The sequence below is a fragment of the Mus pahari genome, chromosome 17 (assembly GCF_900095145.1).
Source record: "Mus pahari chromosome 17, PAHARI_EIJ_v1.1, whole genome shotgun sequence".
Lineage (NCBI taxonomy): Eukaryota > Metazoa > Chordata > Mammalia > Rodentia > Muridae > Mus > Mus pahari.
The window spans coordinates 66,629,949-66,654,467 of NC_034606.1; the positions used below are offsets into that span (position 1 = coordinate 66,629,949).

General features: G+C 54.2%; 2 protein-coding genes and 1 long non-coding RNA gene across 9 annotated transcripts in view; 2 read left to right on the forward strand and 1 right to left on the reverse strand.

The window, feature by feature from the left end:
* The window catches only part of Eif4b (eukaryotic translation initiation factor 4B), an 11,470-nt gene extending 5,932 nt beyond the window's left edge, over positions 1 to 5,538 (forward strand). Inside the window, exons 5-9 of the mRNA XM_021216900.2 lie at positions 931 to 1,144; positions 1,592 to 1,647; positions 3,017 to 3,122; positions 3,298 to 3,370; positions 3,658 to 5,538. Of these exons, the coding sequence (XP_021072559.1) occupies positions 931 to 1,144; positions 1,592 to 1,647; positions 3,017 to 3,122; positions 3,298 to 3,370; positions 3,658 to 3,732 (524 nt within the window). The 3' untranslated portion in view covers positions 3,733 to 5,538. The remainder of the gene's footprint in view (positions 1 to 930; positions 1,145 to 1,591; positions 1,648 to 3,016; positions 3,123 to 3,297; positions 3,371 to 3,657) is intronic.
* LOC115065696 lies at positions 4,992 to 8,556 on the reverse strand. The gene is made up of 2 exons (XR_003845468.1): positions 8,115 to 8,556; positions 4,992 to 5,860 (listed from the first exon to the last, which is right to left on the reverse strand). It is a non-coding gene; the product is annotated as an uncharacterized LOC115065696 (long non-coding RNA).
* Positions 6,896 to 24,450, forward strand: Tns2 (tensin 2). 7 transcript variants are annotated; one of them, XM_029548234.1, is made up of 30 exons: positions 10,449 to 10,612; positions 11,046 to 11,479; positions 12,857 to 12,965; positions 13,547 to 13,584; positions 14,432 to 14,470; positions 14,774 to 14,812; positions 14,970 to 15,019; positions 15,196 to 15,367; positions 15,664 to 15,714; positions 16,025 to 16,147; positions 16,234 to 16,298; positions 17,101 to 17,184; positions 17,565 to 17,677; positions 17,757 to 17,817; positions 17,942 to 18,017; positions 18,516 to 18,645; positions 18,725 to 18,790; positions 18,889 to 19,002; positions 19,100 to 20,311; positions 20,446 to 20,593; positions 20,684 to 21,249; positions 21,353 to 21,442; positions 21,727 to 21,852; positions 22,058 to 22,150; positions 22,278 to 22,355; positions 22,477 to 22,554; positions 22,995 to 23,163; positions 23,622 to 23,690; positions 23,794 to 23,823; positions 23,912 to 24,450. In XM_029548234.1, exons 2-30 carry the CDS (start codon positions 11,093 to 11,095, stop codon positions 24,048 to 24,050), a joined length of 4,515 nt encoding a protein of 1,504 aa, XP_029404094.1. In that variant the 5' UTR covers positions 10,449 to 10,612; positions 11,046 to 11,092; the 3' UTR covers positions 24,051 to 24,450. The 7 variants fall into 7 exon arrangements, with proteins under 7 accessions (XP_029404095.1, XP_029404096.1, XP_029404094.1 ...); XM_029548235.1 differs by lacking the exons at positions 10,449 to 10,612; positions 11,046 to 11,479 and adding an exon at positions 6,896 to 6,954; XM_029548236.1 differs by lacking the exons at positions 10,449 to 10,612; positions 11,046 to 11,479 and adding an exon at positions 8,760 to 8,866.
* The last annotated feature ends 69 nt before the right edge of the window (positions 24,451 to 24,519 follow it).

The following is a 24,519-nucleotide window of genomic DNA, read 5'->3' on the forward strand; positions in this document are numbered from 1 at the left end:
TAGAATTCACTCTGTAGACCAGGCTGGCCTTGAACTCAGAAATCCACCTGCCTCTGCCTCCCAAGTGCTGGGATTAAAGGCGTGTGCCACCACACCCAGCTAGAGTCCCCAGTTTTAATTCCCCTGTTCCCTCAACCACCTGTAACTCCAGTTTCAGAAGATCTCATAATGATGTCTGGACTCTGGGTACCAGGCACAAAGAAGACACTTAATGGCACAATGAATCTGATACAACTGGCTTACAGGAATTGTAGTGTCCTCCTCTTACTGTGATTCGCTGTTGCTGAAGCTCTCCTACCTCCCAAGTTTACTTGTACTTGAGTATTTTAAAACAGCCCAAAGCCAGAGTGATTTGTCAATTGAGCCAAGTGTTGTAAGAGTTTTCTGGAACTGCTTGACCTTTGTAGTCGCCCTGTAACATGGTGTAGAGCTCCTTCTGGCTAGAGTAAGAGTTATGTTGGTTTTGTGTAGCTACTTTGCTAGAGCTTGTACTCCAGATGTAGGCGGTAACTGTTGGCAAAGCAAGTTCCATGATTCCAGAGAAGTTTTTGTTCCCATGTAAAGGCCTCTGTCTGCTGAGCTGGAGTTGAGCAGTGGTTCCTGGGCTTTGGTCCTGAGTTCCATTCACAAGAGCATGTTATCCCCAGTTATAGCTGTCCTAATACACAGACACAGACAAGTTATAACTAAAAAAAAAGTTCGTTCCTTCCAAGTAAAGACAAGACTGCTGTTCTTTCAGGTAGCTTTTTTCCCTTTTCTGTATCAAGAAAGGTGGCCTGGAAACCATTGGTTTATGTGTAACTGTAGCTGTCGGGGACCAGTTAGTGTCTGTCTGTCTGCTGCTGGTGGAAGAAAAGAATGTGGTGATGCCCCCATCCCCCTGCTGCTACAGTCCAGGTGGGCTCTGTTCAGTGAGCTCTTCTTCCACAGATACACGAAGGAGGGAGAGTGAGAAGTCTATAGAAAATGAAGCCCTCAATAAAGAAGACGACTGTCACTCTCCAACCTCTAAGCCTCCTAAACCTGACCAGCCGCTAAAGGTCATGCCAGCCCCTCCGCCAAAGGAGAATGCGTGGGCGAAGCGAAGCTCTAACCCTCCTGCTCCATCTCAGAGCTCAGACACAGAGCAGCCGTCCCCTACAAGGTGAGTAGGCCTGTAACAGCAGCTGCTTAGTGGAGGTGCCCTGAGGGAGTGTGTGCTGCAGAGGAGGTTGCCTCCTGCATAATTCATACACTGTTGTTTCAACAGTATCTGTTTTCTTGATTTTTGTTAACCAGTTGACAACAGTTTGGTAGGTTAAGATCAGCTATGATGGGAAACATGCTTTGCCCTAGGACATACTGTCAGTGTAACATTGCTCACTTAAGTGACTTAGGATCTTTTAAATTTTTCCAAGAGAAGACTCCAGCTAGCCATGCTGGATTTCCAGAGCATGTGGCACTTAGGTGTAGAAGACTGTTTTCATTGTCTTTCCTGTATTCTAATATTGTAGTGTGGAATGAAAGGGCAGCCTGCTACATTTGGAAAATGGTGTAAGCTTGTGTTGTCTTTCCTCTAAAAACTGATGGCTGATTGCTTGCTTTGTTCCAGTGGTGGAGGAAAAGTAGCTCCAGTTCAGCCCCCTGAGGAAGGACCATCAAGGAAAGGTGAGCCCGTGCCAAGTGAACAAGTTCAGTTCCCAGAACCCATGTGGTACTCACAACCATGCATATCTCCAGTTCTTTTTTTCTTTTTTTCTTTTCTTTTTTTGGTTTTTCGAGACAGGGTTTCTCTGTATAGCCCTGGCTGTCCTGGAACTCACTTTGCAGACCAGGCTGGCCTCAAACTCAGAAATCCGCCTGCCTCTGCCTCCCGAGTGCTGGGATTAAAGGCGTGCGCCACCACGCCCGGCCATATCTCCAGTTCTTTCCAGGGCATTTGATGTGCACACACGCAGGCAATACACATAAAATAAATGCCTGTTATAAAAGACTCCAGGATTAAGCATCTTGCCAAAGAATTTTTCTTTTTGTCTTTTTCTAGGCAAGGCTTCTCTGTGTAGCCCTGACTGTCCTGGACTCTGACCAGGCTGACCCGCCTGCCTCTGCCTCCTGAGTGCTGGGATTAAAGATGTGCACCATCACTGCCTAGCAAGAAGACATTTTTTAATGGAAAGTTTGTTGGGTCAAGTGATGTATTTCAGTTGAAGTCATCACTGCTGCCCTGTTAGCCTACTTCCTGCCTATCCCCTTCTTCCCAGCCAGCTTCTACTTTCACTGCTTTTGTGAGGGCGTGGCCTACTGGGTTTTATTGAGGATTATAGAAACACTGACGCCTTAGCAGTGGCTCTACTTCCCCCCACCCCACCCCTCAACTGTCGACTGTCAATTGTTCTGGGTTTTGGTTGGTTTTTGTTTTGTTTTTTTGTTTTGTTTTGTTTTTTGTTTTTTTAAGATTTATTACATAAGTACACTGTAGCTGTCTTCAGACGTACCAGAAGAGGGCATCAGATTTCATTACTGGTAGTTGTGAGCCACCATGTGGTTGCTGGGATTTGAAATCAGGACTTTTGGAAGAGCAGTCAGTGCTCTTACCTGCGCTAGCCCCTGGGTTTTTTTTGTTTGTTTGTTTGTTTTGTTTTGTTTTTTAAAGTTCTTTGATGAGCTACCTTTTTCTGCCAGTAGAGGGCAGGAATGACTTCTTCAAAGAGTATTTGAAGCTGCCTCTTCCTGGTAAAACCTGCCTTTGTGGGGAAATTGGAAAGGAATAAATGTGTCTGTCCTGTCCAAGTTTGAAATGTCACCATTAGTAAACCAAGGTCACTGCAGAACAATCTATCTAGTTCCTATTTCTGTCCTGCTTTCCAGGTGACTGTCACTACAGTAGGACTTTTACTGGGAGGAAAGGCTTTTAGGCTGGTTTGGAGTGGGGATAATTCCCCTTCATATGTGTTTTCTTCAGCTTAAAGGAATGCAAGGACAAGGAGATGAGTTACTTTATAAGCCTTGAATTGGTTTTGTGTTTCTGCTTAAACAGATGGAAATAAAGTTGATGTGGTGAATGCCACACAAGGCCAAACTGGAAGCTCCAGCCGTGGTCCCGGGGACGGAGGGAACAGAGACCACTGGAAGGAGTTGGATAGGTATCTATATTTTCTCCTCACTGTTATGAATCTTGTGGTGTTGGACGCGGGCAGTCTTTATAAAGTGGTTCTTGGCTTTCTCAACCATTGCCAGGTTTATCACTGTGGACAAACTAGAGTCGCGGTTAGATGTGCGGAATCTAAAAATAATGCGCTATGGGTTGTGTCTCTGCAGGAAGGATGGCAAAAAAGATCAAGACTCCAGATCTGCACCTGAGCCAAAGAAACCTGAGGAGAGTCCGGCCTCCGTAAGTGCCCTGGGCCTTTCCTCTTCTCAGTCTTGCGTCTGACTCCTTTTGTCTTCAGTGGAAGAGTTGGAAATGGGACATCAGTACTTGCTCACATTAGTGAGAACAGTTGAAGAGGATGTGGATGGCTGAGTTCACTCGTGCCCCTGACCCTCGCTGACTGCTCTCCCAGAGGCATGGATGTGGTCTGGACTTTGCATTTGTGCCAAGGCATTAATGTATTTCTAGGGTTTGGGCTGGAGAATCTTGGGCTCCCATCCGTGATCTGGTCCTCTCCTCTGTTACAGAAGTTCAGTTCTGCAAGCAAGTATGCTGCTCTGTCTGTGGACGGTGAGGATGAGGGAGACGACTGCACTGAGTAGACCTCCACACCCAGGCCTTCTCCTAGTCTCCACCCCGGAACATTCAAGAGCAAATCACACCTCTATCCAGACAAGACACAATAAACTCACCGTCTCCTGAAGACCTTTCTAAACCTTTTTTTTTAATGAAATGAAATTCTTTTGCATGCTGCTGCAGCCTGTTAAAGTATTGAAGTAACTGGAGAATCACCACTGTAGCCAGGGTGTGGCCGCCGCTGNGTCTGATGGTACCAAGCAGTTACTGTGTGACTGTGCCTGGGGCTCCCTTCAGCAGAATTGCAGGGACAGAGAGGCAGTCACATCAGTTAGGCAGTAGAGAAAGGTGCAAAGCAGAAGTGAGATTTCTACCTTCTAATTCTTATCCTAAGATGGCACCTGTGAATTCCCAAACATTACCTGAGTAAATTTCCCATCCTTAGAGAGGTAGCTCTAGTCTCAGGCTGTTTNAGTCTCCNGGAGGCTGCCAGCCCCTCTACTTTAGTTCTGACTTCAATGGGGCCGGCCTAGGGGGAATTGTTTTATTTTTTTACCCCCCAAGGGGGTAGTTGGGAGTGAGTCTACGGGNCACTAACAAGTAGTTCCGCTTGGGGACCAAGGTGAACGGAAACTCAATCGTGGTTTGAAAAGCGTTGGGGAGGTGACTGATTATATTTTATACCAGGTAGTGAGGGAAACAGTGTGACCTCCAGTAAACACGTGGATAGAATGGTCATTTCTGGGTGAGGAAGCACTTACAGGCAGTGAGGAACCCTGGTTTTGCCCCTTCTAAACTGTCCTTTCTAGAGGTTCAAATATATCCACATTTTTTTTGAAAACCTTTGTCACTCTGGTCATCTCATGGTCTCCATGACACTTAGCCTCCCAGAGCTGTCTGTGAGTCACACACCTCCCACAGACATTGTATCTTGGCCACAAAAAGCTGTGGCCTGAGGACTCGCTGCTTTTCNCAAGCAAACCAGTGAGTTTTCTGTGTCATCTTTGATTTCTGCCTNCTCCTACAGCTTTCAGCCCCAATGGATGGGCTTGGGTGGTGAATAGGGGTGTGAAAATGGGGTGAGTTGGAGGTCTTCCGCCTTGAATGGGGTGTTTTAAGGTTTCTATAAATTTCCTTCACTGGAACCCCACCCTGGTGCTTGCTTATAATGTATGTGACCTGGACTGGTTTTCTGCTTAGGGTTGGCTTCTTTACTCCCCTCAAGAATAAAGGATAATGCAAAGAACATTGAGCAAGGTCCTGGTTTCTCTTGCAACACTGTAGCTTGACCTGTCTGCTTTGATGTGCACCTTTGTANGGTCAGCTCCAAAGATGGCAAGCCTCCCTGTTGTGGGTAGTCAGGTACCTGCAGACAGATGATGCCTTCATCCTAGGCCTGCTGTGCAGGAGCGTGGTGTCCCGGGCTGCAGCAGTAGGCACAGCAAATCCCTTCTCCGCTGGATTTGATTGGCGAGTAGCTAGGGGTGGGCTTTTGCAGAGATACCCACAGTTGATCGGGTTTTTAAACCATTGTTGTAGACAATGAGAAGGTAGTTTGCCCTCTTCATGTCTATTTCCTTTCCAGATAGTTGCATCCAGAAGACAGCTGTTTTGTCCCACTCTCCTACTTTGCTCCTCTGTTAAAATAAAAACAGGGGTTGACTTATGTCCCGCTCCTGAATACATGTAAAATTTGTACAAAAATATCTTCTATGAAAATGATTTGTAATCTGTAGACATTACTTGGGAGATGTCTTGAGATGTAAAATCCCATCCTTTGGGTTGAGGGTTTTTTTTGTTTTTCTCCAAATAAATCCAGTCTTTAAAGTTGATGGGTAATGTTGCAGTTCATCGTTCTCCCCTCCCCTCTGAATGCCTCTCTTCTCCCTATCTCCATTCCTTCCCCGTTGTGCACAGCAGTGCATGAGCCGTTGCAGGACAGGGGGTAGGCTCTCCAGCAGTGGAGATGGACCTCTGTACATAGAGCCCAGGGTTCGCTGTCCTGGTTGACTTGCTCCAATCCCCAGTGTTTGCCTCCTTGCAGTCCATGAAGCCAAGTGGTGTGCCTAGCAAGCCGCTGTGGGGCACTGATAAAGGGACCACTTCAGGAGATACTTCAGACTTAAGGGTGCAGCTTTTCAAAGCTGGTCATCACTGAAAATAGGAAAATGCGTTAGGATTGAGTCACAAGGAACTGGAACACATTTGAGGGACTTGTATCCAAGATGGGGATGGTGCAACTAAAGGCAGCTGCTTGTCTATTGTTGGGTTTGGATTGATTGGGGTGTTTTGTATTTTTATTGAGAAAAGGTTTCGCTGTGCATCCCTGGCTGTCCTGGAATTGACCCCATTGCCTGGCCATTGCTTTTCTATTTCCTAACAAAGCCAAAACTGGCCCAGCTGTTGTGGGTTCCATGAATGGCTAGGCAGTGGGAGCTTTTCAGTGTGAAAGGTTTCCCAGGCTTTACTCCAGAAGCTAGTCCCAGTAGACCAATGATCATGGGCTGGGAGCAGCCAACATCTGGGAAAGGGGAAACAGACACAAAGAAGAGAAAGATGGTCATGTCCGTTCCAGGAGGATCCTCTAAAGAAGCAAGGCTATATATGTAGCGTGACCACAACTGCATAACTGTATGGAGCCTCCTATGTGTAATGACAAGACTAGTCAGTCCTCACTGCCCATCTCAGCTGACAGAATGCCAACAGGACATTCATGTGACAGACTTGATTCTGGGCTGGGTACACTCCAACAGAACCAGGCACCATGCTCCAGAATCCAAGGCAGTGAAGTGTTAAGTGTCACCTTGAGTCCTCCCTAGCTCCAAGCATGGACTCTAAGGAAGTGGCTGAGCTCCACATCTGCTTCTGGGAAACAATAATTGACAAATAAGATCTGTCTCTCAGCAACCATTAACCCCCAGGGCTACAAGTGAAGGGGGCTTGGCTTGCCTTCCCGCCCCCACTAAACAAAGTTTGGAAGAGCATTCTGTTCCCGCCCAGCTGCAGCAGCAACCTCCTGGTTGGACAATGCTTGCTCTGTCCTCTGCCAAGAGGTCTGCCTCTGAAGTTAGTGCTGCCCCTTACCCCACACTGGTTCCTAGAGCCCAGTGCTCTTCCAGCCAGGACAGCCCCAGACTCTCAAGATCCACCTCAAGAAATTAAGATCAGTCATGGGCATGAGATCTCAGGCTGTGGAAGAGGGAGTTCTTCCTTCAGTACCGAGATGGACTTCTTTCTGCATAGTCAAGGTAAGAACGTCCTTGTGGAGGGAAGGCAGTAGGTGTCCACCTTTATTCCACGGTGCCTGGTTTTCTCCCTCTCCTCTTTCCCTGCTGCTGAGCTGGCAATCAATACCTGGCTCCCGGCACCCACTTTTACCCTATCACCAACAAGCATCCTGCTTTAGGTTTCCCTCCCCTCGATCAGTACCTGAAGAGCAGTGATCAAACCTGAGCTGAGGATCCAGCTATACATCTGGTGATTCTTCTCCCCGCCTCCCCCCACCTCCAATTCCTAGGAACCTTTCAAGTTCGTCCTAATGACTGCTTAGGCAGGGGAGGATACCAGCCTGATGTGAAGTTATATAGTCCCATCTACCTTTGGGATCCAATCAATCTAGCTCACTCATTGGTGACTTCAGAGATTAAAAGCTATATCCAGAGGTTATATCCTAGCACTCAGCCAAAGCCCAGGATATGCTGGGAAGGGCTGGGTGTTAAAAGAGCTAGCTGCAGGCATTAAACAAACATTTTCATATACCATGCTAATTACATAATTAATCTTGCCAAAATACACAGCACGACCTTCAGCCTTGCCCTTTCCCATGAGCCTCCTCCAATCCCTGCCTCTCCCTAGGGCCCTTCCTCCAACTCTCACTTCATGGCCAGTGGAGCCATTCCCTCCCTAGCGCCTCTCCAGCTCTTCCTCTAGTCCCCTGAGATGCTGGCTGCTGTAAAAGTGCCCACTGGACAGTAAGATCCACCAGCCATGCTTCCTAGCCACTTCCTGGCTGCCAGATTGACATCAGGTGCTCCGTTCTTCATTAATCAGAACCAGACGGGCCAAGCCTAGCCTTTGCCAGAACAGGATGAAGGATGCGCACAGAACTCTGCTGAGAGATGGGGCAGGCAGGCGGGCCCAGAGGGCTTGAGCAGACAGTGCTGCTTTGAGCACCTACCCTGGCACTGAACTCTTGGCACTTCCCACTGCTCAGCATTGAGATACATGGCTGCATCAATTTCCATCATGGAAAGTCCAGCGGGGTGGGTAACAGCGGAACAGTTTAGGATCTGCTAAGGAATGCTGGGAACAGGAAATTACAACAGGTTCTAAGATTCTAGGACCACAACTTCTCCAAGTGGCACAGCTCAAACTAACACCATGGTCCCTAGCTTAATTCCAGACGTACCTATCCAATATCAGATTTTAAAAGAATGGAATGAAGTTACACCATCAAAAGAACTTCCACTGAGAAGACCTAAGAACACCGGCACGATGACTTAAGCAGTTGAGGGTCAGGAATCTTGAATCTGCTCTGAGTCATTTGGAAGAAGTGACAGAAAGTTCCAGGAAGCGTTATCTTAAGACCTGGGACAGCAGCAACTTTAGATGTCTAAATCTGGTGCCCCAACCATGCCAGGCCTAGTTTGGACTAGGATGAGTATAGAGGTTTCTGCATCCACCTTCCTTTAGGAATCTAAGCGGCTCACGCGTTTCTCCCTGCCCTGTCCCTCTGGCCTCTCCTCGGGCGTCTGTTGCCCTCTGCAGCCTCTCGGTCTGAGGCTTCCCGGGGCCGTCTTCCCACGTGCAATTCCACTCAGGCTCTGGCTGCCGCTCCGTCTGCGAGTCTCAGCCGGAGCCTGCCTCGGCGCGCACGAAGGACAGTGGGAGGAGAAGAGGGAGAAAGGAGGCGGCGCAGGCGGGGAGCGGGTGGAAGGTGGCGATTGGAGCCCGGGAAGAAGGAGGGAGCCGGAGGGCGGGAGGAGGCAGCGGCGCAGGGCGCGGCGGGAGGGAGCCAGCTGAGCGCCCGTCCCGCCGCTGCCGCCGCCGCCTCCGCCTCCGCGTGTCGCGGCGCGGCTGGGAGGGATGGGCTGGTCCGGGGGCGCCCCCTGCTGCTGCCCCGGTTCGCCGCGCCCCCGGCCCTCCGGGCGCCCCCCACAGGTGAGTGGCCGCGCCAAGCCGGGCGGGAGCGGAGCGCGGGCGAGCATCGGTCCTCTGCGTCACAGCGCGGTCCGAGCCAGGGGCGAACGCCAGGGGGCGCGGAGCCACTGGGGGTCCGGGAGCCTTGGGCGCGGCGGGAGCCCGAGGCTGGGACCGCGGCCCGTGCCCTCCCCTCCGGGCCTCGGTGAGCTAGGGGACAGTTGAAGATACTAGAGGTGACCAGGGGGCGGGGCGCATCTGTGGTCCTAGCTCAGGCCGCCACGCCTTCCTGCGTCCCACTATGCACTACTGTTGGCTCAGGCCACTCTGCGTACCTCTCTAGCTCCAGCCACAAGCGCACTTTGAACACAAGATGCCCGCGGCAGCTGGCATCAGTGTTGCGGCCCTGGCCTGGCAGGGTGCATGCAAACTTTTTCCTCTCTGTTTTCTCTATCTGAGACACTGAGGCAGAATGCAGACACAGATGAAGCTGATTTCTATTAGCCCGTTTCTACTTCTACCCTGCCTAGATACCCCCTAGGTCCCCCTGGACACACCCTTGAATCCTACCTCCCTTCCCCTCCCTCCTTTCCTGGGCCTCACTCCTCTGTGGCCCGGCTCGGCTCCCGGCCTCTCATCCAACCACAGCTATTTCCAGGAAGGAGGGGTGTGTGGGTGGGTGGAGGGGTTTCTCCAAACAAACCCAAGGCTTCAGTCAGAGTGAGAGGGGGCCCGGCTGGGGAGAATCAAAAGAGCTCTGGAATATTCCAGGCAGGAGGTGGGAGGTGAGGATCTGGTAATGCTGCCATTCCTCAGGCACTGTTTGCCCTCAGCTACCTTCAGAAATACTCCACACTCCCTGCGGTAGGGACAGGCGAAGCCGACTGGACACTTGCTTTCTAGATCTAGGTGGGCAGTGAGGGCAGAGGCTGTTTGGGAACCTGTTCCAGAGGAAGAGACTTTCAGTCCCACCAGAGGCTGCAGACGTAGGCCCATGTACCATAGGAGCAGAAGGAAAAAAAAATGATCAGGGGAGGGAGGCGCTGCAGTGATCCATCTCCCCCAGCAGGGCTGGGTGCGAATCAGGACAGCCCTGGTTGCCCACCTGGCCATCGGCCTGGAATGTCCTGGGACACAGCCAGAACTCAGGTGGGGATTGCAGAGCCAGGGGCCCTCTCCAGTTACAAGACGGCGCCCCACCCCTTGCCACTCACAGGGCCTTCTAGCCAGGGTACACTGGTGACAACGGGCTTCCTAGAGAACAGGCATGCAGGAAGAGGCCTTAGACTTTTCAGTCTGACAGGTCTTCCGGAAGGGTCCCTGGGGAGGATTAGAGCCACCCTTCATCTGTCAGATCTGTCAGATGGGTGTGAGACAGAAAGGGGAGGCTCCTGTGGGACCCTGCAAGAGATGCCAGAACTGGAGGAGTTGCACTAGGACATTCAGTAAATACCATGCAAATGAGGGTGACACGGGTGTACATTCTTTCAAATGACAGCTACGGCATTCCAAAGGCTGCCGTCAAGGGCTTGTGCTGGGAACCCCCAGGCTGTTGACCCTTGTTGTAGAAAGGTTGTTCCATCCTTTCCAAGGCCCCATACACCTCCTTCCCTTGACTCCTGGGACAGGAAGTTGGCCCTATTCCCAGGAGGGAAGCAGGAGGCCCTAGAGAGGGTGGAGTATGTGTTGGGAGGGGGCCTCCTGTCCAGTCCTTGGGTCCAGTGACAGCCGCAGAGGAAGGAGAGACGGGCCAGAAGAGCCATGAAGGTAGTGCTCAGGTTCTGGTGGGCGGGTGGGGTCCCTGGTAGAACCTCAGGTGCAGGGTCTGGGAACTGAGCCAGGAACTGTGGGTTGTATCTGGAGAGGAGTAGCTGGGGTGCTCAGGAGGAGCCTCCAGTGCTCTGGGTTACACCAAGATGGGCCACTCCTGTAAGCAGTTAGCCCTTCCAGCTGGAACTTGGAGTCGAGGAGGGTACAAGATCCTTGTCTGACAGGGAAGTTAGCCCTCATCCCTAACTTTCTTTCACCCTGTGGATGTGGAGTGCTGGGCTGTCAGGGGTACTGGTTCCCAGCAACACTCCCTTCCCACAGGAAGTCCCAGGGGAGCATGAGGGTTGAGGCTAGAGACTGGCTGGGGACACAGTGTTCTCCACTGGCCCTTGAGCCCTGCCCTGAGACCTGAATTCCCACCCTGTGCCAGGGCTGGATCTCAGGACCACAGACCCCCTGCACACAGTGGCCCTCTGGATGGGAGGCAGACCCAGAGATGGGGAGAGCCAGAGATCCTCGGCTGACACTCCCAGCAGGGTAGATCCTGGGAATCTGATCTCCCGGCCTCCCCCACATCCTCCCCCACCCCACTTCCTGGAGCAGCGACCTGCCCCCTTCCCGCCTGCACTTCCCTCCACTTCCAGGGCCAGGCTCCTCCACACACCAGCCAGACAGCCTCCCCTCCACCCAAGGGAAGCGGCTGCCTCGGCAGGCTGCTTCCAGGAAGCCCCAGGCCAGGCCCCAGCATTGTTCAGGCCCTGCAGTCAAGAGCCCAGCCAGCCAGACACCATGAAATCCAGCGGCCCTGTGGAAAGGTTGCTCAGAGCCCTGGGGAGGAGGGACAGCAGCCGGGCCACCAGCAGGGTAGGAATGCCCACCAGCTGGGCAAAGGTGGGACGGGGTGGAGGTGCGGACCAGGAGGGAGGGCCAGGATTCAGGCCAGATCCTCTTCCTAGTTTCAGCCTCTTCTCCCGGCTGGTTCAGCTACCCCTCTCTTTCTTTCAACTGACCCCCTGCGGTGGCTAGGGTAGGGTAGCAGTGTGATTCGGTTTTGACTCCTCTGTGTGTTTCCTGGCTTGAGCCTGAATAGGCCCCAGGGCTCGGCTCTAGCTCAAGCCCTGACCTCCGGGGAAGCTTGAGGGAAAAGGTATGGGGAAGAAGGCAATGAAGGCAGGGAGGCTGCCTTCTACTGACGTCATCCGCACACAAGTGACATCATCATCCAAAAGTGCATCCAAGTGTCCTGGTGGGTCTCGCCCCCAGTCGGGAGGAGGTCTAGAACAGTTAAAGGACCAAAGCTGCTCCCATGCTATTGTCTAGCCCCCTTCTTTTCCTCCTCACACTACGGGTGGGCAGACCCAGGGAGAGGAGGGGACAGCGGGAGCTTGAACACAGGGGTGAAGAATGTGCAGAAGAGCCGTGGAGTGAGGGAGATTGTTCACAGACACTAGATAGGGGGAATGAGCTGGGGTAGGAGGGGTCGGAACAGCAGTGAAAACTTTCAGTGAGTAGGGACTAAGGGGGACCTGGACAACTGGGGGCAGCCCAGGCAGCCGCTGACCTCACTACCTCTGGGTGGGGAGGGGGCATCCGGAGAACCTGGCCACCCCTGTCATAACATGCAGAGGTGGCGAGGCAGCTGCCTGTCTGTCCCCACTGCTCTTCCTCCTTCCAAGCGTCTTAGACAATTGCTGCCTGCCGCCTCAGTGCACAGAGAGTAAACATGTTGTTCTGACCATGGGGGAGGGGGTCATATTAGCTGCCTGGAGCTTGGGGACACCCAGAGCCTGGGGCTCAGAACTGGCTGCAGTCAGTCTGGGTATTATGTGATGGTGCTTGTGTGTCCTGGCCGTCAGCTCACGGTATACAAGCCTTGTGTGGGGAGGGCAAGATGGGAGGAGAGTCAGACCCCCCACTCTGCCAAGATTCAGAAAGCCCTCACATTGGAAGGGGGGGTTGACAAGGACATCACATAGCTCCGCCACGTGAGAAGGCCTGAGTGAACCCTTAGGGAGGAGTTGACCCAGCCAAGGTGACGCAAGGGGTCACATTCCAAGCCCTGTAGAGGACAGGCCTCATGACTACCCTGAAACAGCTGTGGCCAAGTGTGCCTTAGAGTTCACAGACTTTTGGCTGGAAGAGAGGGAAGCAGTGTTGCTCTCAGGAAAGGTCCCCTACCCAGCCTAGGAGATGGGCCCACTAGGAACACATACCCCTATTTGTCTGTCATCCCACCCGCAGCCTAGGAAAGCAGAACCACACAGCTTCCGGGAGAAGGTTTTCCGGAAGAAAACTCCAGTGTGTGCAGTGTGTAAGGTGACCATCGATGGGACCGGCGTCTCCTGCCGAGGTGAGGTGGTGCTCTTCCGGTGCCTTCCACTTCTGTGCTGTGTGGCTCAGGCTCTAGAGAGGCAAATTCAGAAACAAATGCCCTATTCCTCTTGACACCCGCCTTGCCACAGCCCAGGAGACGTGTGACTCTACCACCTTCCCATCCTTACCTGTGACTAGGGTCTTCCTTCCTCTTGCTCTTCCTCCTCTTCTTCCTCCTCTTTTTCCTCTTCTTCCTCCTCCTCTTTTTCTTCCTTTTTCCTTTTCCTCCTCCTCTTCCTCTTTTTCCTCTTCTTCCTCCTCCTCTTTTTCCTCTTCCTCCTCTTTCTCTTCCTCCTCATCCTCCTGTTCCTCTTCTTCCTCATCCTTTTCTTCTTCCTCCTCTTCCTCTTCCCCCTCCTCACCTCTATTCATCCTAGAACCCAGCCCCCAGCCCTCTTCCCTGATCCCAGAGCAGAACCTGCTGGTAACCAGCTCTGTTCTTCAACTCCTAGTGTACCAGGGTTCCAGAGCTGGCTTCCAAGGCCTGGGGGGCTGGAGGGTAGCTACTTTGACTGTTCCCATCAACCTCTGCTAACCTCTACCCTCCCCTTCCTCTAGTCTGCAAGGTGGCCACACACAGAAAATGTGAAGCAAAAGTGAGTATCTGGGTCTCTCTAATGGAGGGATGGGGTCTTTCCCTGCCCAAACAGGCACCTTCAGCCACACTGGCATGGGTCTCCCACCCTGTCCCCTGTCACTCCTGGACACCCCTTCCTGGGTGGCAGGGGTGTTGTGTTGGGCTCTTTAAGAACCACCCTACTCCACCCCTGGAGGGTTGGCTCAGGAGGGTGGACAGTGAGCGTTTGTCTTGGTGCTGTGCCCAGGCTGCAGCTGGCGAGAGGATGGGGGGGGGGGTTGGGGGGAGGAAGGGCGGGGTGGATAGAGAGGGAGCAAGATTTCAGAGACCAGGCACCCGGATGGGCCGTGCCTTCCCTCTGAGAAAGGGTCCTCAGGATGCCTGAGTTGGTCTCACCCTGGGTGGTGAAAGCTGAGCCTGTTCAGGTGTACCCTGTAGGTGGTACCCGATGTCCACTGAGAACCTAAGGCAGCCCGCATCTCTGAGGAACATTCCTGGTCCTCCATCAGTGCAGGGGGTAGTCCCAGGGCCTCAAGCTAGCTTGGGGGAGCTACGTGCCCATGGGTGGGGTCTCAACGGTGAAAGAGGCTAGTGTCCACCCCTGGCCATTGCCTGGCTGGCTGGCTCTATATATAACTCCTGCCCTGCAGCTGGATGAATGGGGGTCTGTGTGGGCAGGGGGCTGAGAGCCAAGAGCAACAAGCAGGGGGCCCGAGGGGTGGGAGACCAAGAGGCAGAAGCGAGGTTCCCTTAAAGAGAGGAACCTCCGCTAGAGGTTGTTCATCAGGTGACAGCCCCTGAACCTTCCCGCTGAGGCCCGGCACCCCATTTCACCAGCACAGCCTTTAACTCCCACCTCTTTCCAGGTGACTTCATCCTGTCAGGCCTTGCCCCCCGCGGAGCTGGTGAGTGTGCTCTAGGATGGGGCAGGGAAGGCAAGGAACCTGACTAGTATCCTGGGGTCTGGTGGTCTCAGAGTGGGTCTCCAGGAAGTTATGTAGAAATGAGTGCTGTGGTTATTGGTCAGTGATCCTCAGATGAGTGTCGGAGCCCTTTGTGGTTACTGTCTTCTAGAGCTTGTTGGGGGCTAGAGTCCTGTCCCCAGGGAGTGGACACTGACATGCGCTCCCACCCGCCCCACCAGGTCCAGACTGGTCCTTGCCCCTGCCCTAACCACTCCCATTTCCTCCCCCACCTCCTCCCTCTAGCGGAGAAACACAGCCCCGGTCCGGCGCATAGAACACCTGGTAAGGGATGCTAGAAGCCTGAGCGGGGAGGGGCGTGTGGGTAGCTCTTGGAGTAGGGACCTATATATTTCCAGAAGACCACGGTTTGTAGAACTTTTGACCGGGAACCAAGCGATGCATCCGAAGTGATGTCGACATACGGTTTCTAATCCACCAGGGGTCCACCAAGTCTCTGAACCACTCAAAGCAACGCAGTACTCTACCCAGGTGAGTGAGGATGCCCGGCGATCCCACGTCACCCCAAGACAGCGCTGCCCCTCCGCACCATCCACCCTAAGGACCTAAGAGGTCGCCCAGCGCTCCCCAAGATCTTTACCATCATACTAGCTCTCTGGGGCGCCACGTTTCTCTGTTCCCTAAATCAGCTTTGTGGCCCCTCCCAGGAGCTTCAGCCTGGATCCGCTCATGGAGCGTCGCTGGGACTTGGACCTCACCTATGTAACGGAGCGGATCTTGGCCGCAGCTTTTCCTGCACGACCGGACGAGCAGCGACACCGAGGCCACTTGCGCGAGCTAGCCCATGTGCTTCAATCCAAGCACAGAGACAAGTACCTGGTGAGGAGCGGGTGGGCCAGATGCAACCAATGAGAGGGTTGGGAGATCCAAATGGGGCGAAACTACTGTTTCCCTATCAATACCTGAGATGGGGCTGGCAAGGGGGCGGTGCTAGCATGGAGGGGCGGGGCGGGGCGGGGCGGGGCGGGGCCGGAGCTTAGCCAGGCCGCAGCTTGCAGAGGATTCGGCTCCAGCGGATCTCAATCGAACTATTTTAGAGCAAGATGCTCACTGAGGGTCCACCTCCAGCACCTGTGTCTGAAGTCGCCCTCATCTAAATCTGCCCTTTATTTCAGCTCTTCAACCTTTCAGAGAAACGACATGACCTCACCCGCCTGAACCCCAAGGTAGGAGGGAAGTGGTCGGTCTCCCCTTTACGCTGAGCCAATCTTGTGAAAAGGCTCGTTCCTAGCAGTAGCAATTGACATCCACCTTTCTCAGGGCACTTAAGATACCTAAAAACATGGTGCAGGGGTATCAGTCCACAGTATGGCGGGGGGAAAAAGTGTCCAAGCTATTGTGGACTACTACTAAGTGCCCACCTTGCCCCCAGGTCCCTGTATTGTATCCATACCCATGTTCCTGTCACACAAACACACACACACACACACACACACACACACACACACGCAGAGTTGTACCCTTTTACTTCCCTAGGTGCAAGACTTTGGCTGGCCTGAACTACATGCCCCACCTCTGGACAAGTTGTGTTCCATCTGCAAAGCCATGGAGACATGGCTCAGTGCTGACCCTCAGCACGTGGTCGTGTTGTACTGCAAGGTGAGCTGGGACCTTGGGGTCCCAGAGCTAGCGCAACCTCAGCCTAAAAAGCTCAGGGTCCCCAGCTCTGTCTCTTTATCCCGTAGGGGAGCAAAGGCAAGCTTGGGGTCATCGTCTCTGCTTATATGCACTACAGCAAGATCTCTGCAGGGTGAGTTGCCCTGCCTCGGTGGCCCTTCCTCATCTGCCCCTGTCTGAGCTTTTCTCTCTTTAGTCAGACTATAAACTTGGTGCGGTACCGCCTCTCTCCACTAGTGGGCCCAACACTCCACAACAGAGGAGCTGGGCTAGTTTCTTAGGGCTGTCAGCCGAATGCTATCATAGATTGGCTTAAAATGATGTGACTCAGTGGCCTTCCAGTTCTAATTTGTTGAAAGTCCAAAGTCAAGTGTCAGTGGGGCCACGCTGTCTCTGGGACTCTAGGCAGACTCCTTCCTTGCCTCTTTCCAGCTTCTGGTGGTGCCTGACAGTTCTTGGCAGTTCTTGGCTGGCAGCGGCATCCCTCCACCCTCTGCCTCCGTCATCACATGGTGTTCTCTTTGTGCGTCTGTTTCTGTCTCTCCTCTTCTAAGGACCAATCACCCTAACTAAGGACCCACCTTGCTCCTGTATGATCTCATCTTAACCTATCTAATCACATCTGCAAAGACCCTATTTCTAAATAAGGTCACATTTGAGGTACATTTCTCTGGGGGAGGGACACAGTTCAACCCATCAGGTTGTCTAACTGCCCCCTTTGACAAGCGAGGAAAGCCAGGTTCAGGGGACAATTAGTTGCCCTAGGCCCAACAACCGGGAAACTGACTATGCTGTAGGGCCTCTGGCTCTCCTCACCACCACTGGGAGTTCCTCTGTACAGAGAGGATCTCATGGTTCCTCCTTCCCTGGGGTTTAGGCATAGAAGGCCAGAATGGGACTGGTTCCTAACCCCCGACCTGCCCTGCTCTCCCCAGGGCAGACCAGGCGCTGGCAACCCTCACCATGAGGAAATTCTGTGAGGACAAGGTGGCCACGGAACTGCAACCCTCCCAACGCCGGTGAGCACCCCGTGGGGAAGGGCTGACTCTCCTGCTCAGGCAGCACACCTGAATCCCACAGCGCATGGGACCAGAGCCAGGCCCTGTGCCGGGTTCTGGGAAGTCAGAACAAACAAGGTCAGGTTCTCCTGGCATTTATATGCTAGTAGAGTAGAAGGCAAGAAGCCATGCGTAAACAGACTAGATCGTTCTGGCTGGTGATAAGGTCTGTGGAGAGAATAAAGCAGAGCCTTGTAAGAAAGACTCACAGGATGAACAGGGCTTGCCCCCTTGAAGTGTAAGATTAGAAGAGCTGTCTAGTTCTCCCAAGAGCTGCTGAATTGGTGTGAGGCGCCCTCTAGAGGAAGACGCTGATGTTTTCTTGGCACTTCCCCTACCAGCTATGTCGGCTACTTCAGCGGGCTGCTGTCTGGCTCCATCAGAATGAACAGCAGCCCACTCTTCCTGCACTATGTGTTTGTTCCTGTGCTACCAGCCTTTGAGCCCAACACAGGTGAGTCACCCCGGGATGTATCCCATGGGGATAGCCACCTCCTACCCCACACCCCTCATGGCCTCTTCCACCCCTCCAGGCTTCCAGCCTTTCCTCAAGATCTACCAGTCGATGCAGCTGGTCTACACATCTGGAGTCTAGTGAGTGCCCTGCTCCCAGGACCTGAGGTCTGCCTGCCATGCCAGCCAGGAAGGCTGACTGTGTCTCTACCTCTGAGCCCTCCCTGGATGCCTCTGACTGCTCTGCCTTTCTCTCTACCCAAAGCCGCATCGCAGGTCCGGGGCCTCAGCAGCTTTGTATCAGCCTGGAGCCAGCCCTCCTCCTCAAAGGCGATGTCATGGTGAGGCGGGTTGTAACACTAAGAGGAATCCTGAAGATGTGGACTGCAACGGGGTGGAGGGCTTCTAGCCAGATAGTCCGCTGACAAGGCGAGGATCTTAGGGTTTTACTGCTGTGAACAGACACCACGACCAAGGCAACTCTTAGAAGGACGACATTTGATTGGGGCTGGCTTACAGGTTCAGAGGTTCAGTCCGTTATCATAAGGTGGGAGCGTCTGAAGGCTGTTGTGGAAGACTCCCTTCCAGGAAGCTAGGAGTAGGGTCTTAAAACCCATGCCCACAGTGACACACCTACTCCAACATGGCCACACCTCCAAATAGCGCCACTCCCTGGGCCAAGCACATACAAACTATTGGAGGGCCAAAAGGGAACCCCACCCGTACTATCCCAAGAGAGTTCATGTTGAGGTTGGGGCATGACAGAAGCAGTGGCCCAGGTGGCCCTTGGGGCAAAGGTGGATATGATGGCCTGACCCTAGCCTCCTGCCCTCCCTCAGGTAACCTGCTACCACAAGGGTGGCCAGGGGACAGACCGGACCCTCGTGTTCCGAGTTCAGTTCCACACATGCACCATCCACGGGCCACGGCTCACCTTCCCAAAGGATCAACTAGATGAGGCCTGGGCTGGTAAGTCAAAGGCCAGTGAAGTGGGTAGGGAAGGGGGAAGCCCGCGGGGCGTGGCTCCTCACCTCCACCACCTCCACAGACGAGCGGTTCCCTTTCCAAGCCTCAGTGGAGTTTGTTTTCTCCTCCAGCCCTGAGAAAGTCAAAGGTAAGAGTGGGAGCTGGTAAGAGTGGGCGGGGTGTTGAAGGCGCGGGGGAGGGGGAGGGCAGTCCCCAACTCCTCAGTGCCCCGGTGGCCTTCCACAGGCAACACCCCACGGAACGATCCCTCTGTCTCCGTGGATTACAACACGACAGAGCCTGCTGTACGCTGGGACTCCTATGAAAACTTCAATCAGCACCATGAGGATAGCGTGGACGGTGTGTGGGGTGGTGGGGCAGGCGGGAGATGTGCAACTTGTGGGGAGAGGCACGCTGAGTCAGCACTGTCCCCACTCACAAATTCTTCTCTGCTCAGGCGCCTTGGCCCACACAAGGGGCCCCCTGGATGGCAGTCCTTATGCCCAGGTGCAGCGGGTCCCCCGCCAGACACCACCAGCACCTTCTCCAGAGCTTCCCCCACCCCCGATGCTCTCTGTCAGCAGCGACTCCGGCCACTCATCCACGCTAACCACAGAACACACAGCAGAATCCCCCGGCCGACCGCCCCCAACCGCTGCTGAAAGACAGGAGCTGGATCGTCTGCTGGGAGGTTGTGGAGTGGCCAGTGCGGGCCGTGGTGCTGGGCGAGAGACCGCCATCCTAGATGATGAAGAGCAGCCCTCTGTGGGTGGAGGCCTGCACCTTGGGATGTATTCGGGCCACAGGCCTGGCCTCAGTCGCCGCTGCTCCTGCCGTCAAGGCTTCCGGGAGCCTTGTGGGATCCCTAATGGGGGCTACTACCGGCCTGAGGGAACCCTAGAGAGACGACGACCACCCTATGGGGGCTATGAGGGACACCCCCAGGGCTATGCAGAAACCTCTGTGGAGAAGAGGCGCCTCTGCAGGTCGCTGTCAGAAGGGCCGTACCCCTATGCACCCGAGCTGGGGAAAACAGCCAATGGGGACTTTGGCTACCGTCCAGCAGGCTACCGGGAGGTGGTGATCCTGGAGGACCCTGGGGTGCCTGCTTTATGCTCCTGCCCTGCCTGTGAGGAGAAGCTGGCGCTGCCCACCGCAGCCCTGTATGGACTGCGACTAGAGAGGGAGGCTGCAGAGGGGTGGTCCAGCGAGGTAGGCAAGCCTCTCCTACACCCAGTGAGGCCTGGACACCCATTGCCTCTGCTGGTGCCTGCCTGTGGGCATCATCACGCCCCAATGCCTGACTATGGCTGCCTGAAGCCACCCAAGGTGGGTGAGGAAGGGCATGAGGGCTGCTCCTATGCCGTGTGCCCTGAAGGCAGGTATGGGCATTCAGGGTACCCTGCCCTGGTAACCTATGGCTATGGAGGAGCGGTTCCCAGCTACTGCCCAGCGTACGGCCGGGCGCCTCACAGTTGCGGATCTCCAAGTGAAGGCAGAGGGTACCCCAGCCCTGGTGCCCACTCACCACGGGCTGGATCTGTGTCCCCGGGGAGTCCACCCTACCTGCAGCCCAGGAAGCAGGGTTATGAGATTCCTGCGGAGGATGGGAGAGACAAGTACCCACTTCCTGGGCACCTGGCCTCAACAGGACCCTTGGCTCCCACAGGTGAGGACCCTCAAGTGGGAATGTCCAGGGTAGAGGAGGGTTCTGAATGCTACTGGGGAGGCCGTGGGTGGGAAGGAGCTGAGCCAGGCAGAAAAGCAGGCTCCTGTTCCCAGAGTTCTTCCCTCCTGTCTCAGAGTCACCTGAACCATCCTGGAGGGATGGCTCCAGTGGACACAGCACGCTACCTCGGTCTCCCCGAGATGTCCAGTGCAGTGCTTCTTCAGAGCTGTCTGGTCCCTCCACGCCCTTACACACCAGCAGCCCAGTTCAGGGCAAGGAAAGGTACACGGAGGGCCAAGGCTACTTGGGCATGTTGTACGGGTGTCTGCAGCCCAAAGAAGGAGCTGTCTGATCACCTACCTTTCCCTGCAGCACCCGACGGCAAGACACCACCAGGTCTACCAACTTGGCACCCACTCAGGGACTGAGTCCTGGCGAGGCCTTGCCCTCTGTTGTACAGGGAGCTGCTGAAAAGACTCCTGAGCTGTTGACAAGCAGCAGGCCTGAGCCACTGGACCCTAGCCCCTTCTCCCAGACCTCTGCACCCAGCTCACCCAATGGCTGGCCTCAGGAAAGGAGCCCAGGGGGCCACACCAACAGTGCCAGTTCTCGGAGCCCTGTGCCAACCACCCTGCCTGGACTCCGCCATGCCCCGTGGCAGGGCCCTCGGGGCCCTTCGGATAGCCCAGATGGTTCCCCTCTTACTCCTGTGCCTACCCAGATGCCCTGGCTTGTGGGCAGCCCAGAACCACCCCAGAGCTCACCCACCCCTGCCTTCCCCCTGGCTACCTCCTATGATGCCAATGGTCCCACTCAGCCTCCACTTCCTGAAAAACGACACCTGTCCGTGTCTGGGCAACAGCCGTCACCACCAGCCAGAGGCACCAATCAGCATGTCACCTTTGCATCTCCTCTCCCAGATGTCACCCAATCCCCAGGTATAAGGGTCTAGGAGGATTAAGTGTCCTTTAAAGAACCTCACCTTCCAGAGAGAGACCATGGCAAGCCCTGGAGTCTGAACTCAGTCCCTCCCTCTTCTAGAGCACCCTTTACAAGAGACCCAAAGCAATGTCAAGTTTGTCCAGGATACATCAAAGTTCTGGTACAAGCCACACCTTTCCCGAGACCAAGGTAAGAGGCCAGAAAATGCCATGTGCCCGTCCCAGTCCACCTCCCAGGCCTGTCTTGGCTGTAAATCCATTATCCTGGTAGGGCCTTTGGTTCCCTCTGTCTCTGCTCTTGGCTGAGCAAAATAGACATTTTAAGTTTTGGCCTCAGACTAAATGTTGTTCCAAGTCCTATGACCCAAGGCCCCAGACTCACGCTACCTCCACAGCTGTCAGAGTGAGAGACTTGGGGACTTGCTAGTGGGACTGTGTGGGGCTGACAGCCATCTCTAAACTTCTGCCCTGCAGCCATTGCCCTGCTGAAAGACAAGGACCCTGGGGCCTTCCTGATCAGGGACAGCCATTCATTCCAGGGAGCCTATGGGCTGGCCCTCAAGGTGGCCACACCTCCGCCCAGTGTGCAGCCCTGGAAAGGTACAGAGCTCTCAGGCCGAAGGTGCAGATGGGGAGAGGGGAGAATTTGTAGGACCAGGATGGTGGGAGTGAGGAGGTGCACAGGACGTCTCCATGCATAGGAGGGTTGAGGCAAGCCTATGCTGCTTGGGAGAGAGTTCTGTGGGGGAGAAACTGAGTTCCTGGAATGCCATAAAGCTTTATTTTCACCCCTCGCTCCTCTCAGGGGACCCCTCAGAACAGCTGGTCCGCCATTTCCTCATTGAGACTGGGCCCAAAGGTGTGAAGATCAAGGGTTGTCCCACTGAGCCCTATTTTGGTGAGAAGCAAGAGTCTGAGAGGGTTCCGGGGAGCAGGGGAGGTTAAAGGAGAGGCCTCGGGAGAATAGAAGAGAAAACCCCCGACCATGGCCCCTAAGATAGTCACTTCCCCCCAACCCCTCACAGGAAGCCTGTCTGCCCTAGTCTCCCAGCACTCCATCTCTCCCATCTCCCTGCCCTGCTGTCTGAGAATTCCTAGCAAAGGTGAGCGGTCTCTCTCCTGGCTACCCCTACACCCAAATAGAGGTCCCATTACCTCCACCCTACCTTAGAGAGGCTAGGAGAGCCCCTCCCTCCTGACGCCCCTTGGTCCTCATCTCCTCAGATCCTCTAGAAGAAACCCCAGAGGCCCCAGTGCCCACCAACATGAGCACAGCAGCAGACCTCCTGCGTCAAGGAGCAGGTAGAGCCTTGCTTCCCCCTTTCTCTCCTTGGTAGTTAGGAGGGCACTGTAGACTCCAGATACAGGGAGGGGCACTGCAAGGGCTGTGGGTGACAGACCCAGCAGGTATATTTAACCTGCAAAGGCAGAGAAGCCCCGTATTTTCAGGAGGTAAGGAAGGGGTTACGGGTCAAGTTCTCAGGGTTTACAATACAGGAATCACAGCCACAGAGGAGGCTAGAACTTAAAATGTGTCTCCTCAGTCCCTCCCCCACTGTAGCTGGCTGTGGCTCCCTCAGAGTCTGGGAGTTGCCTTTCTACTTGTCAGTGTGTGATTCCAGTGCACTTGGGCAGCACTGGTCAGGGAAGTGCACAAGATGGTGGGATAAGCAGCAAATGGGTGACAGATCCAGGTCCTGGCAAAGCTATGTAGCTCATCAACCTACCTCCTGTGTCTTTAGCCTGCAGTGTGCTCTACCTGACCTCGGTGGAGACAGAGTCACTGACTGGCCCTCAGGCTGTGGCCAGGGCCAGCTCTGCAGCTCTGAGCTGCAGCCCCATCCCCGTGCCAGCCATTGTCCATTTCAAGGTCTCAGCTCAAGGCATCACACTGACAGACAACCAGAGAAAGTAAGCCCGGCAAAGGCCCCATCTCTTGAGTCGCAAGCAAAGACTATGGGGACCTCTTGGGTTTTTGTTTTTTTTTTTTTTTTTCTCTTCTTTTCATGTGTGTGTGTGTGTGTGTGTGTGTGTTGTATGAGTACGTACATATTTGCATTTATGTGTATAGGCTCCAGTTTGATAATTAAAAATCTTCTGAGTTGCTTGTTAACCTTAGTGAGGCAGGGTCTCTCAGTCCAACCCAGAACTCATAGATACAGCTAGTCTTGCTCCTGCGGTTGTCTCTGCTTTCTGAGACTGGAATTGCAGGTGGGCCACTCGTAGCCAACATGGACACGAGTGAGTTCTGGGACTCAGCTTGTCCTCCTGCTTGTGAGGATGGTCAGCCTTGAAAGCTCTGCGCTCCCTCCCCAGCCCAGAGACTTGGATTCTGAGTGTGACTTTCCTTCCCCACTTTCCCCTCACAGGCTCTTCTTTCGCCGCCATTACCCAGTGAACAGCATCACCTTCTCTAGCACTGACCCCCAGGACCGCAGGTGAGCCTTCCTCGGAACCCTCCCCTGGGGTGCCGCCAGCCTCAGCTGTCCCTTCAGGAGCTGTGCCCTGGGCTGCACTCTTTCATGTCCTCTCTCTTTACAGATGGACCAATCCAGATGGAACCACCTCCAAGTAAGTCTCTGCCGAGCCTGACCCCGGCCTGGCACAAGCCACCCCGTGTGGCTTACAAGGTCCTCCTATCCTGCCTTTGTCCCTGCAGGATCTTTGGTTTCGTGGCCAAGAAGCCAGGAAGTCCCTGGGAAAATGTGTGTCATCTCTTTGCGGAGCTTGACCCGGAACAACCGGCAAGTGCCATCGTCACCTTCATCACCAAAGTTCTACTGGGCCAGAGAAAATGAAGGAAAGCCACAAGCTCCGAGTGCACACCCACACTGCACCCTCCCAGCATCCATAGTGCTCACTACCCTGGCCTGGCCCCTGTGAAAGAGGGAGTGGCAGCATCTGGGCCACTGCTCTTTCCTGCCCTTGCCTGCTAAGCTGAGTGAGTGGGCCCCTGAGGTGACCTGGCATGTGAGCAGATGGCAGAGACAAGTGTGAGGGTGAGGAGGTGTCTAGTGGCGCCCGGTTGGGGAATGGCCCTGCCAGCTCCACCCAGCTACAGGGCCATCATGGAGGGAGAGGGGAGAAGCTTGAAAGCTTCCTGCCTTCCCTCTACACAGAGACCTGAGTGGGGTCACATAAACAGAGGGAAAAAGAGAGTCTATTTTTGTGTAATAATAAAGAATTTCTATAAACTTTTGAGGAATTGATACCTTCTTCATAGGAAGAAGAAAAAAAAAGTCTCCCAGAGACATCCGTTTGCTGGCC

What these genes read in the sequence shown, in the direction of transcription:
- Tns2 (XM_029548234.1), top strand. Translation starts at nt 11,093, where the DNA reads ATGGGAGGCAGACCCAGAGATGGGGAGAGCCAGAGATCCTCGGCTGAC. An exon ending in TCCTCAAAGGCGATGTCATG is followed by an intron (nt 18,018 to 18,515) that starts GTGAGGCGGGTT and finishes GCCCTCCCTCAG; the next exon opens with GTAACCTGCTACCACAAGGG. An exon ending in AGGACCCTTGGCTCCCACAG is followed by an intron (nt 20,312 to 20,445) that starts GTGAGGACCCTC and finishes CTCCTGTCTCAG; the next exon opens with AGTCACCTGAACCATCCTGG.